The following is a 9,700-nucleotide window of genomic DNA, read 5'->3' on the forward strand; positions in this document are numbered from 1 at the left end:
TCTTCCTGTTCCTCATATTTATCTGCCGGAGTGGCTCACAATGAGGAAGACAAAATTTATGGTGCACTCCTGAGATCCTTCATCTCCTACCTTGGCTGCGCCCCACAGAGTCCCAAACCTTCAAGGAGAATCCAAATGACAGGCAACTCCCAAGAGAAATGCTCCCCAGCCTGCAGGGCTCCACGCAGTGCCTCCCGAGAGATAAAAGGCAGGCTGCCGGGATGTATTCATTCCTGCCTTGAAGATGGTATCACAAGGGATGAGCAGGGCTGCAGCCTGTCTGCGAGTCCTGTGTGCACAGCTTCAAGCAGACAAACACATCTTCAAACACAGGCTGACTCACCCGGCCGGCTGGGTGGACACAGCCTGTCCGAGCACGTCCCAGCTCCCCACGGGCTGCCCTCACACAGCTCCCTTGTCCTCGGCTCCCTCCGAGGGCTCTCACAATGCACGGTATTTTAGTAATGCTTTCGGCTTGGTCTTTTTTTGGCTCTTTCCCCTGCAAAGTTACAGTGGGGAGCTGCAGGGCGACCTGCGCCGCACACACGGAGACACGGCTTGGCTTGAGGGGTTTAATTTGGGTGATTAAATTCTCCAGTATTAATGCCATGGGTGTTCCTCTATTTGAAATAACACCATCCAAACTCAATCAGAAAAATATATGGAGCCATCAAAAGTTAATGCAGGAGTTGCACAAGTGCTAGGAAGTTACAAGCACTTTACGTTCTCCCTAATGGGCTTTGTCTTTCTTGCACAGCTTTGTTGGAGCGTGGCAAGGTTCAGAAAGCCAGCCCAGGATTTTGACAGGAGCAGCTGGCTTTCCTGTGAGTCAGGACCATGCACAGGATGAGACGCTGAGAGCAAAAGCAATGAAACTGCAGATTTTAGACAAGATTACTTTCCTGGCTTTGCCAAATTCATTTCAAATGTGCAACTGCTCCCCAGAAGGACGTGGACACACCAAATGCACCTAATTGCAAATGAGGAGCAGCATTTGGGAAATTGACTTTATTTCTTTAAGAAACCGGGGAGGGGAGGGGGAATAGAGACCCACTGGAGCCAGTGGGAAGTTTCCACTAACAGGATCAGAGTTCACTCTACAGTCAGTACAACATACTGAAAATCAACGTGAAGTTTTTCTCTGTTTTATAAACTAAGGGAATGAATGCAAGGAATCTAGGTCTGAGCTCTTTAAGTTTTCTGCTTCTTGCATTCTAGGGGCTTGTTCCCATATTTGAAAGGCTACTTTGTGCCTCAAGACTATAAATCTTTTCCCAAGCATGTAAGTCAGTACAAGTTTCCAATCCTTTACATACCCCACACACGGCCTCAGGTGCGGGGTACAAAAAACACCTCTTTTGTAGGAAAAAAAATTACAACTCCCAGTGTTAACCTGTTGTTGTCCTCAGCCACTTTCACCATCTAGATGGAGACCCCACATCCCTGGCCTCTTTACCCTGACTGCCCCACAGCTGGAACAGGCACAGAGCAGCAGTGGCTGAGGTGAGGGGAAGGACAGAAAACAGCACAGGCGTGGGACAAACTGTCTGCTGTGTGCATTTAGCTACATTAGCTCTGCAAGACACTTAAATAACAAAAAATTGTGTTTAATAACTGGGAAGCGACGCTGAGGAATGCAAACCAAGGGCTGAAAAGTAAAGGAAACTATGTGGCAAGGGCAATTACCAGTTGGTTAATAGAAAAAAAAATACTTCAACCTGCATTTACAATGGAAATGGGTGCTACCTATTCCTTACTGTCATCCCATAGTAGTGGGATTTTGGTTAAGAAGAGTTCATCTGACAAAGTATTACAGTTTACAGCAACAACTTTCATTTACAGATAATCCAGTGCCATTCATAAACATATTACCTATTCATTCCTAGGGGAAAAATAAAATTAAAAATCACAGTACCTTCTCATTCCCAGGAGCCCTCTCTGTGCTACAGCCTGGAAATCAAGAGGCAGTATACCTGGAAACAGCCAGGAAAGTGCTGTGTAGCTGAACACCAAGAGCCTGACTGCTGCCTTTGGAGATGCCACTGAAGCCCTCAGCAGGTGCTGAAGTTGCTGCAATCAACTTCTCCAATCTCACTGGGATGGCACTGACATTTACCTGCAAACTGCTCCGTAAACCTGAAGTGGTTTTGAGTCATTTGCAACAACATTTGCTATCAAACAAGCTTTTTACAAGCCTCACATTCCCCCCTGTGATGACTGCAACCCTTTTCTGCATCCAGCGAAGAGAAAGCCACAATCAGTGAGTGCCCTGGAAAGCTATCTGAGAGAAATCCATGTAGTAAACCAGAGTGTTACATCACTGCTGGTTATTAAATACTGAACAACTTTATTGTTGCCTCCCTTCTTGACTTTTTATAGATTTTTTGAAAAAAAATATACATCACTTACAAGCTTAAGGAATCAGACTCCTAAAAGTTGTCTGCAGTGGGGAGAGCTGGCAGGGCAGCACCCACCACGGTTCCCAAGACACCAACGCTGCTGACATCCAAACAAGCAACAAACCAAAACACGGCAGCCGATTGCCTTCAGCTGCCCACTGCTCTGCAGTTTTTTCCCTTAAAGGACAAGCCAGTCCGAAATGTGCGTGCCATCAGGCTGCTGCAGGAGAGCTCATTAACTCGCAGCGCCTCGGACTCCCAACGCTGCCTGCCAGGTTTTTTGCTTTCTTATACAAATGAAAAGCTCTGCAGACAGTTTGCAGCAAAGCCAGACGAGTTTAACTGCTACAGATTTTGCCTATTCTATGAAGTTCAGCGCACCAGCTCCTTACTCAGCACTCCCAGCTCTACTTTTGATTGTCTAAAGAGGAGAAAAACACACAGTAAAGTATTGAAAGCTCAGCGTGCACACAAGCAACCCAAGAATAACTCAGCACTTTACAGCTGCCCACAAACCGGTCTCTATTTTATCGAGCCCCACCACCTGCCAAGCAGGACTATTTCTGTTGTCCTCATTTCCCTGCTGTTCTCTCCCAGCCACACGCACACGATGCATTCCCAAGCTGGAACTGCAGCCCCAGACACCGGTTGCGGGTAAGAGCAGGTCCTGCCCCAAAACAGCACCGGCACACAACTCCGGGGAATTTTTCCCTGCTGTGAAAATCCCAAGAGCCACACTCCCACTGCCCCTGCCAGGAGACTGGGGGGCTGCAACACCAGGACACCCCCTCCCAGCACCCATTCCCCTCAGGAAGCCCCCATGCTCTCTCCCATTGCCACTCTAGGGGCATCAGCCACCCCTCCGGAGCCCAACACCCCCCTGCTCCACTGCTGCCACCACCCAGAGGCACAGACACCACCAGAAAGGTATTCCTCACCCCCCCCACACCACCCCACTATTGCCCCTTCACAGAGAGGAGAAAGAAGATAGATTTATGCTTTTAAAACATTTTATTTATTACCAAAATTTCCAGAAGCCAAATTTGGCAAATTTTTTTTTCATTTTCTGTAAAGGTTTTCATGCATAACTTGAAACTTGTCAACTGCAACAGTCAAGTGGTTACTTTAGAAGAAACAGAGACAAACATCCAGAATACAAACAGCTGTATCTGAATTAACAACATTTGTCTATTACTAACCTTATAAAGCAGGACGTGCCTTCCCTCTTATCAAAACCAAGCTGACAGATCTGCCTTTATACACACCCAACAGAATAAACTCTGTTATCGGCAAGGACGTTTTCCTTAAACGTTAGAAAAAAAACAAAGCAAAGAATGGAGTGACTGTCCATAAACCAGTCTATATTTCAGTCCTCTTTAATCTACTTCTTCGATGGTGGGGCCGCCAGAGCCACCAGCCCCGGCCCCTCCATCTCCCCGGTACAATTTTGTGACGATCGGGTTGCAGAGTTTCTCCAGCTCTTTCTGCTTGTGCTCGTACTCTTCCTTCTCAGCCATCTGGTTGCGGTCGAGCCAAGACAACACCTCCTTGCACTTGTCGAGCACTTTCTGCTTGTCCTGGTCACTGATCTTTCCCTTCAGTTTATCGTCCTCCACTGTCTGCTTCATGTTGTAAGTGTAGGACTCGAGGGAGTTCTTAGCTGCCACCCGATCCCGGTTAGCTTCATCCTCTGCTTTGTACTTCTCTGCTTCTTGCACCATGCGGTCAATGTCGTCCTTGCTGAGGCGACCTTTGTCATTGGTGATGGTGATCTTGTTCTCCTTACCCGTGCTCTTGTCCACAGCACTGACGTTCAGGATACCGTTGGCATCGATGTCAAAAGTGACCTCGATCTGGGGGACTCCCCTGGGTGCTGGGGGGATGCCTGTTAGGTCAAACTTGCCCAGCAAGTTGTTATCCCTTGTCATAGCCCTCTCACCCTCATACACCTGGACCAGCACGCTGCTCTGGTTGTCTGAGTAGGTGGTGAAGGTCTGAGTTTGTTTGGTGGGGATGGTGGTGTTGCGCTTGATGAGAGCAGTCATCACTCCTCCAGCTGTCTCGATGCCCAGGGACAGAGGGGTGACATCCAAGAGCAGCAGATCCTGCACGTTCTCAGACTTGTCTCCCATGAGGATAGCTGCCTGTACAGCAGCTCCGTAAGCCACAGCCTCATCGGGGTTGATGCTCTTGTTGAGCTCTTTACCATTGAAGAAATCCTGTAGCAGCTTCTGGATCTTGGGGATGCGGGTAGAGCCACCCACCAGCACGATCTCCTGGATCTGGCCCTTGTCGAGCTTGGCATCACGCAGAGCCTTCTCCACCGGCTCCAGGGTGCCCCGGAAAAGGTCAGCATTGAGCTCCTCGAAACGGGCACGAGTAATGGAGGTGTAGAAGTCAATGCCCTCAAAGAGAGAGTCAATCTCAATACTGGCCTGCGTGGAGGAGCTGAGGGTGCGCTTTGCCCTCTCACAAGCCGTGCGCAGCCGCCTCACCGCTCGCTTGTTGCCAGCAATGTCACGCTTGTGCTTGCGCTTGAATTCTTCCACAAAGTGGTTCACCATACGGTTGTCAAAGTCCTCCCCTCCCAAATGGGTGTCACCAGCCGTGGACTTTACCTCAAAAATCCCATCCTCGATGGTAAGGATGGAGACATCGAAAGTGCCCCCTCCCAGGTCAAAGATGAGCACGTTCTTCTCTCCAGCCCGGGTTCCTTTCTTGTCCAGGCCGTAAGCGATAGCGGCTGCAGTGGGCTCGTTGATGATACGCATCACATTGAGGCCTGTGATGGTGCCGGCGTCCTTGGTGGCCTGGCGCTGGGAGTCATTGAAGTACGCCGGCACTGTGATGACAGCATTCTGCACCTTGCACCCCAGATAGGCCTCAGCAATCTCCTTCATCTTGGTGAGCACCATGGAGCTGATCTCCTCTGGGAAGAAGGTCTTCATCTCCCCCTTGTACTCCACCTGCACCTTGGGCTTGCCTCCCTCATTCACCACACGGAAAGGCCAATGCTTCATGTCTGACTGCACCGTGGGGTCGTCATACTTGCGGCCGATGAGGCGCTTGGCATCAAAGATGGTGTTGGTGGGGTTCATTGCTACCTGGTTCTTGGCAGCATCCCCGATGAGGCGCTCCGTATCGGTGAACGCCACATAGCTGGGTGTGGTGCGGTTACCCTGATCGTTGGCGATGATCTCCACCTTGCCGTGCTGGAAGACACCCACGCAAGAGTACGTGGTGCCCAGGTCGATGCCGATCGCCGGCCCCTTGGCAGACATGGTGTCGGCTGTTTGTGGTGCTGTTCGCCCGTGTCCACCCCGCCCGCTCCAGCTGCCGCCGCGGCGCGATATGCCCAGCTCGCGCCGCCGCCGCCCGTTTTATAGCCGCCGCCGCCGCTTCTGGAACCTGCCAGAACCCTGACGGCCAATCCGGACGCTCCTCCAACAGTCGTTTGGCCAATCGCCCCCGCGAGCCGCCGGGGAGTACCCGCCCCCAAAGCTCTGGCCAATCAGAACGGCGAGCGCCTACCCGCCAGCCCGCCCCTCGGGGACCGCGATTCTTCCGGGTTTTTCTCGTGCGCCACCGCGCTCAGCCAATCCGCACCGGTGCTGTCCACTCGCCCCGCCCCCGCCGCGAACCTCAGCTAGAAAGTTCCAGCTGACATGACGTTATGCCGGGGATTGACAGCAGCGCTGTCCAATGGCAGGCGGGGTGGGGCTGTGCGGTCGCTACGGGACGGTCCCGCGCTCCGCCCGCGCGGACCCGCGGGGCGGGGGGGAAGGGGGCGGGTTGTGGGTTCGCGGCCGCTCGCGCCGTGCGGTGTTTGTAATTCCTGAGCGCTCAGCCCGGCACTGGGGAATTTGCCCTTATTTGGTCGCAGGGCGGCAAAAATTTCGCCCTCCCTCCCTGACACAGACACACACCTCCCTTCAGCGTCCCCCCCCGCTTGTCAGGGCGGAACGGCCGCCACCTCTGCCCCGCCGCGGCGACCCCCGCACTGTCATGGCGGAGCCCCTCCCCTCACGGCTCCGCGCCCTCCCGCTGAGGGAAAGTGCCTGAGGGAAAGTCCCGCCGAGCCCGTGTTTAGCCTGATTTCGCCCGAACTTGGCCGGCTGACAACACCCCCGCCCGTGTCTGTGCCGGTACCCAAACTCGGGGAGTGGCACCGGGCTCTCGTCCTGTCCCCCATCAGAACTGAGGGAATGGCACCGGGCTGTCCCCTCCCGCCCCGGCACCGGAGCTCCGGCAGTGGCACCGGTGGGGCTTTGGGGGCCCTGTTGCTGCGTGTTCCTGCGTGGTGACCATTCTTGAACCGCCTCCACATTCTTGTCTGTTGTGCTAATGTGAGATGTCGTCACGCCTACGTTTAGCAAAAGCTATGGAGCTATTAACTCGGAGGTAGGAAAGTGCTTTGATGAAAATATATTAAACATTAAAATCCGCTGTGGTTTCTCCAAATTATGCCTCTGTACGCTGAGACAAACACTTCAAAATATTTCAGTTCTAGTAAGGAGAGCAAAACACCATCCTGAGAAATATTTTTATACAGTCATAGTAAGTAGCTCCTTTTCAGCTCCTTTAAAAGTGTTGCTAAAAGTTCGCTATCCATAGACTTCAGGAGTTGTGTGAGAGAAGGATTAATGTCACTGTGTACTTAAATCCTCTTTCATTAGTTTTGTCCCCAGCCTTCAGCAGTTTGCTGTACCCGGCCTCATAGAAAACATGTTACAGCTTTTCCCAGAGTGGTTTGTATTCACACAATTATTATAGGCACTGTAACTCCTGTTCAAAAACATCCTAGATTCCATTAGTGTATTTTTCAAAGCCTTTTTTACAAGACATGAGAGCTCCACCTCTTCTGTGCATTATGTGTGTAGTTTTATGATGGAAGAGCCTGGATTTCTGACCATACATATTGTACATGCTTAAATAACTATTAGTCTTCCATGGATCCTGGTCTGTTTTGTTTGGTTTGGTTTTGGTTTTTTTTTTTTTTTTCACATGGGTTCTGACCTTGGAGCAATCCAAAAGAAGTCACTGGAAAATGGGAACCATCAGCTGTCTCTGCCTACAGGAGCTGCTCTGTATATCCTGTGTGCATATTTCTTTGATGGGAAGGGTGTCGGTTTCTCTTGTAGTTAGACCAGTGACTGATTCATCACTGAACCATCTCTTCCTGTAATTCACTGCCACTTCATTCAGTTGATTGTATTATGTGGGACAGGGAGAAGTGCCAGAGCAATACAAAGAGGGGTGGATAATAAATTCTGTTTCAGCTGAAAAGTTGATGTTGTTTATTATTTGTATCCTTCTGAGGACTGTCCCCTAGGAACACTAATAATGCACAAGAAACCTGTTTTAATAGCTGCAGTACAAACTCAGACCCTGTTATTCCACAGTAGAAAGAAGACTCCTGCCTCAAAAACGTATTTATAGAAACAGTAGATGGAGAGAACAAGTGGAGTAGGAAATAACACAATATTGATTAACACAATAAACAGTCTTTGCAGCAAAATTAATCTGATGCCTCATTTAGCTATATCTGTAGTCGAACAAGATTTATCCAATTTAGAAATGGCATTTCATTTATTTGGCCCAAAGCTTTTAACTATATGTTTTATCAGCCCAGGCACAAAATATATACAACAGCTCCAGACAAAACTTGTTTGGTGTTTCCTTGGCCCAGTAACTAGTGTGGCCCTGATGTGGTTGTGCTGATACCCACATGTGCTGGTAACCTGCTAAAGAGGTGTTTGCATTGACTGGATTACTGCTCACCCTGAGAATACTCTCTCAGTCCTGTTTATTTCATCATTTGAGCTGTTTTGCTGTAGTAAATCTGGAGAAAAGATCTTGGAGGAACACATGAGCACACTATTTTAATGCTACTGGTGTAAAGAGACATCCTAAGGAAAAATCCAAAGGTCTCTGGACTGAGGCTGTTTAGCCTGTTGCAGAAGTATTTCTTTTCCAGCTGGGCACACAGGTGCTGTCTTCTTCTGTACAATGACATGTCTAGGTCCCAGCTGCTTTTTAACTTTCATTCCTATTCAGTCACAAGTTCACAGGATGTTCTTGCCATCACCTCTTACTGATGTCCTTAGAGAAAGTCCAGTCTAACAAGAGGGAGCAACCTCCAAAACCTCATTAGACGTATTCTCTCTTCTCAGCAGAGCTATTACCAACCTGCTTTTTGTCAGCAGTTTGTGAACCAACTCATCCATGTAGTCATCCTCTCATATGGGAAGAGCCACATGATTCCCTTTTATGTTGCTTCATATGCAATCATGGCACAGGTGAGCCAAACCAACTGGTTCAGAAATTAAAGAGTGAGCTTTATGGGGAGGACTTCAGCACAAGTCTGATTTTCCCTTTAACAAAACATTTGCTGTTATTCCCTCATCCTAAATCTGTAAGCCATATTTTCACAGCAACTTCCAGAGCAGCAGTTTGGCACCTCTGGCAGTGGCAGGCCTCTTTCTGATCCATTTATTTGTGTTTAGGATTGATTATGCACCCATGTTTCCTGTTTAGCAGTGTTATGTAATACGCTGTAGGCTATTCTCCATTACACCACCCAGCCAGAAATGAAGATGATATTTAGATTTCTTCAGTGAAGCAAGAGCTCAGTATCTGGAGCAGAACTGAGAACTCAACCCTTATCTTTATCATGATAAAAGGAAGATTTTTTTTCCCCACGTGTTTCATAAGGCAATGGAGTATAAAAATAGGACTGAACCCAAGTTACAGTTCAATCAGACATCAGCCACTCGGATCATTAAGATAAAGTTGAAATGCAATTAATGATTTTTTCAGGTTTGGCTGTCAGAAGACCTTAGAGCTTAAATTCTGGTATCCATTTCCCTAATACCCATTTTTCTTGTAAAACTATCCTAAAAATTGCATAGATCAGATTGTATAGGTGAGAATGGATTATTTCACAATACAGCAATCAGTTCAGAAAAGTCTAAGCAACTGCTATTCTAAGATCTAGTAATACTTTGTCACAATACCTATTCACCACTGAAATTCTTCATCTTGTTCATATTTGTAAATGTACATCTGGTACTTGGAATTCAGACAAGAACTACCAGCGTATAAAATGACAAGATTCTTCTAACAAGGTGTTGCATCAAAAATCATAGTGTATGTGGGGGGAACTGTGTAACTTACTTTGTATTTCTATACCTCCAGGTTTTGTGCACAGCTGCTCCTTTTTAATTTAAAGGGCAGCCACAAGACATCATCTTACTTATATAAGTGATCCTTTGTTTTTGTGAATAACAAAGTTCTGCAAA

The 9,700-nt window shown here is 48.5% G+C and overlaps 1 protein-coding gene across 1 annotated transcript; it reads right to left on the bottom strand.

The window, feature by feature from the left end:
• Positions 1-3,391: 3,391 nt before the first annotated feature.
• Positions 3,392-5,942, bottom strand: HSPA2 (heat shock protein family A (Hsp70) member 2). The gene has a single exon (XM_041476242.1). It carries the CDS (start codon positions 5,678-5,680, stop codon positions 3,776-3,778), a length of 1,905 nt encoding a protein of 634 aa, XP_041332176.1. The 5' UTR covers positions 5,681-5,942; the 3' UTR covers positions 3,392-3,775.
• Positions 5,943-9,700: the final 3,758 nt, after the last annotated feature.

The sequence above is a fragment of the Pyrgilauda ruficollis genome, unplaced genomic scaffold, assembly GCF_017590135.1.
Source record: "Pyrgilauda ruficollis isolate IOZ18807 unplaced genomic scaffold, ASM1759013v1 scaffold38, whole genome shotgun sequence".
NCBI lineage: Eukaryota > Metazoa > Chordata > Aves > Passeriformes > Passeridae > Pyrgilauda > Pyrgilauda ruficollis.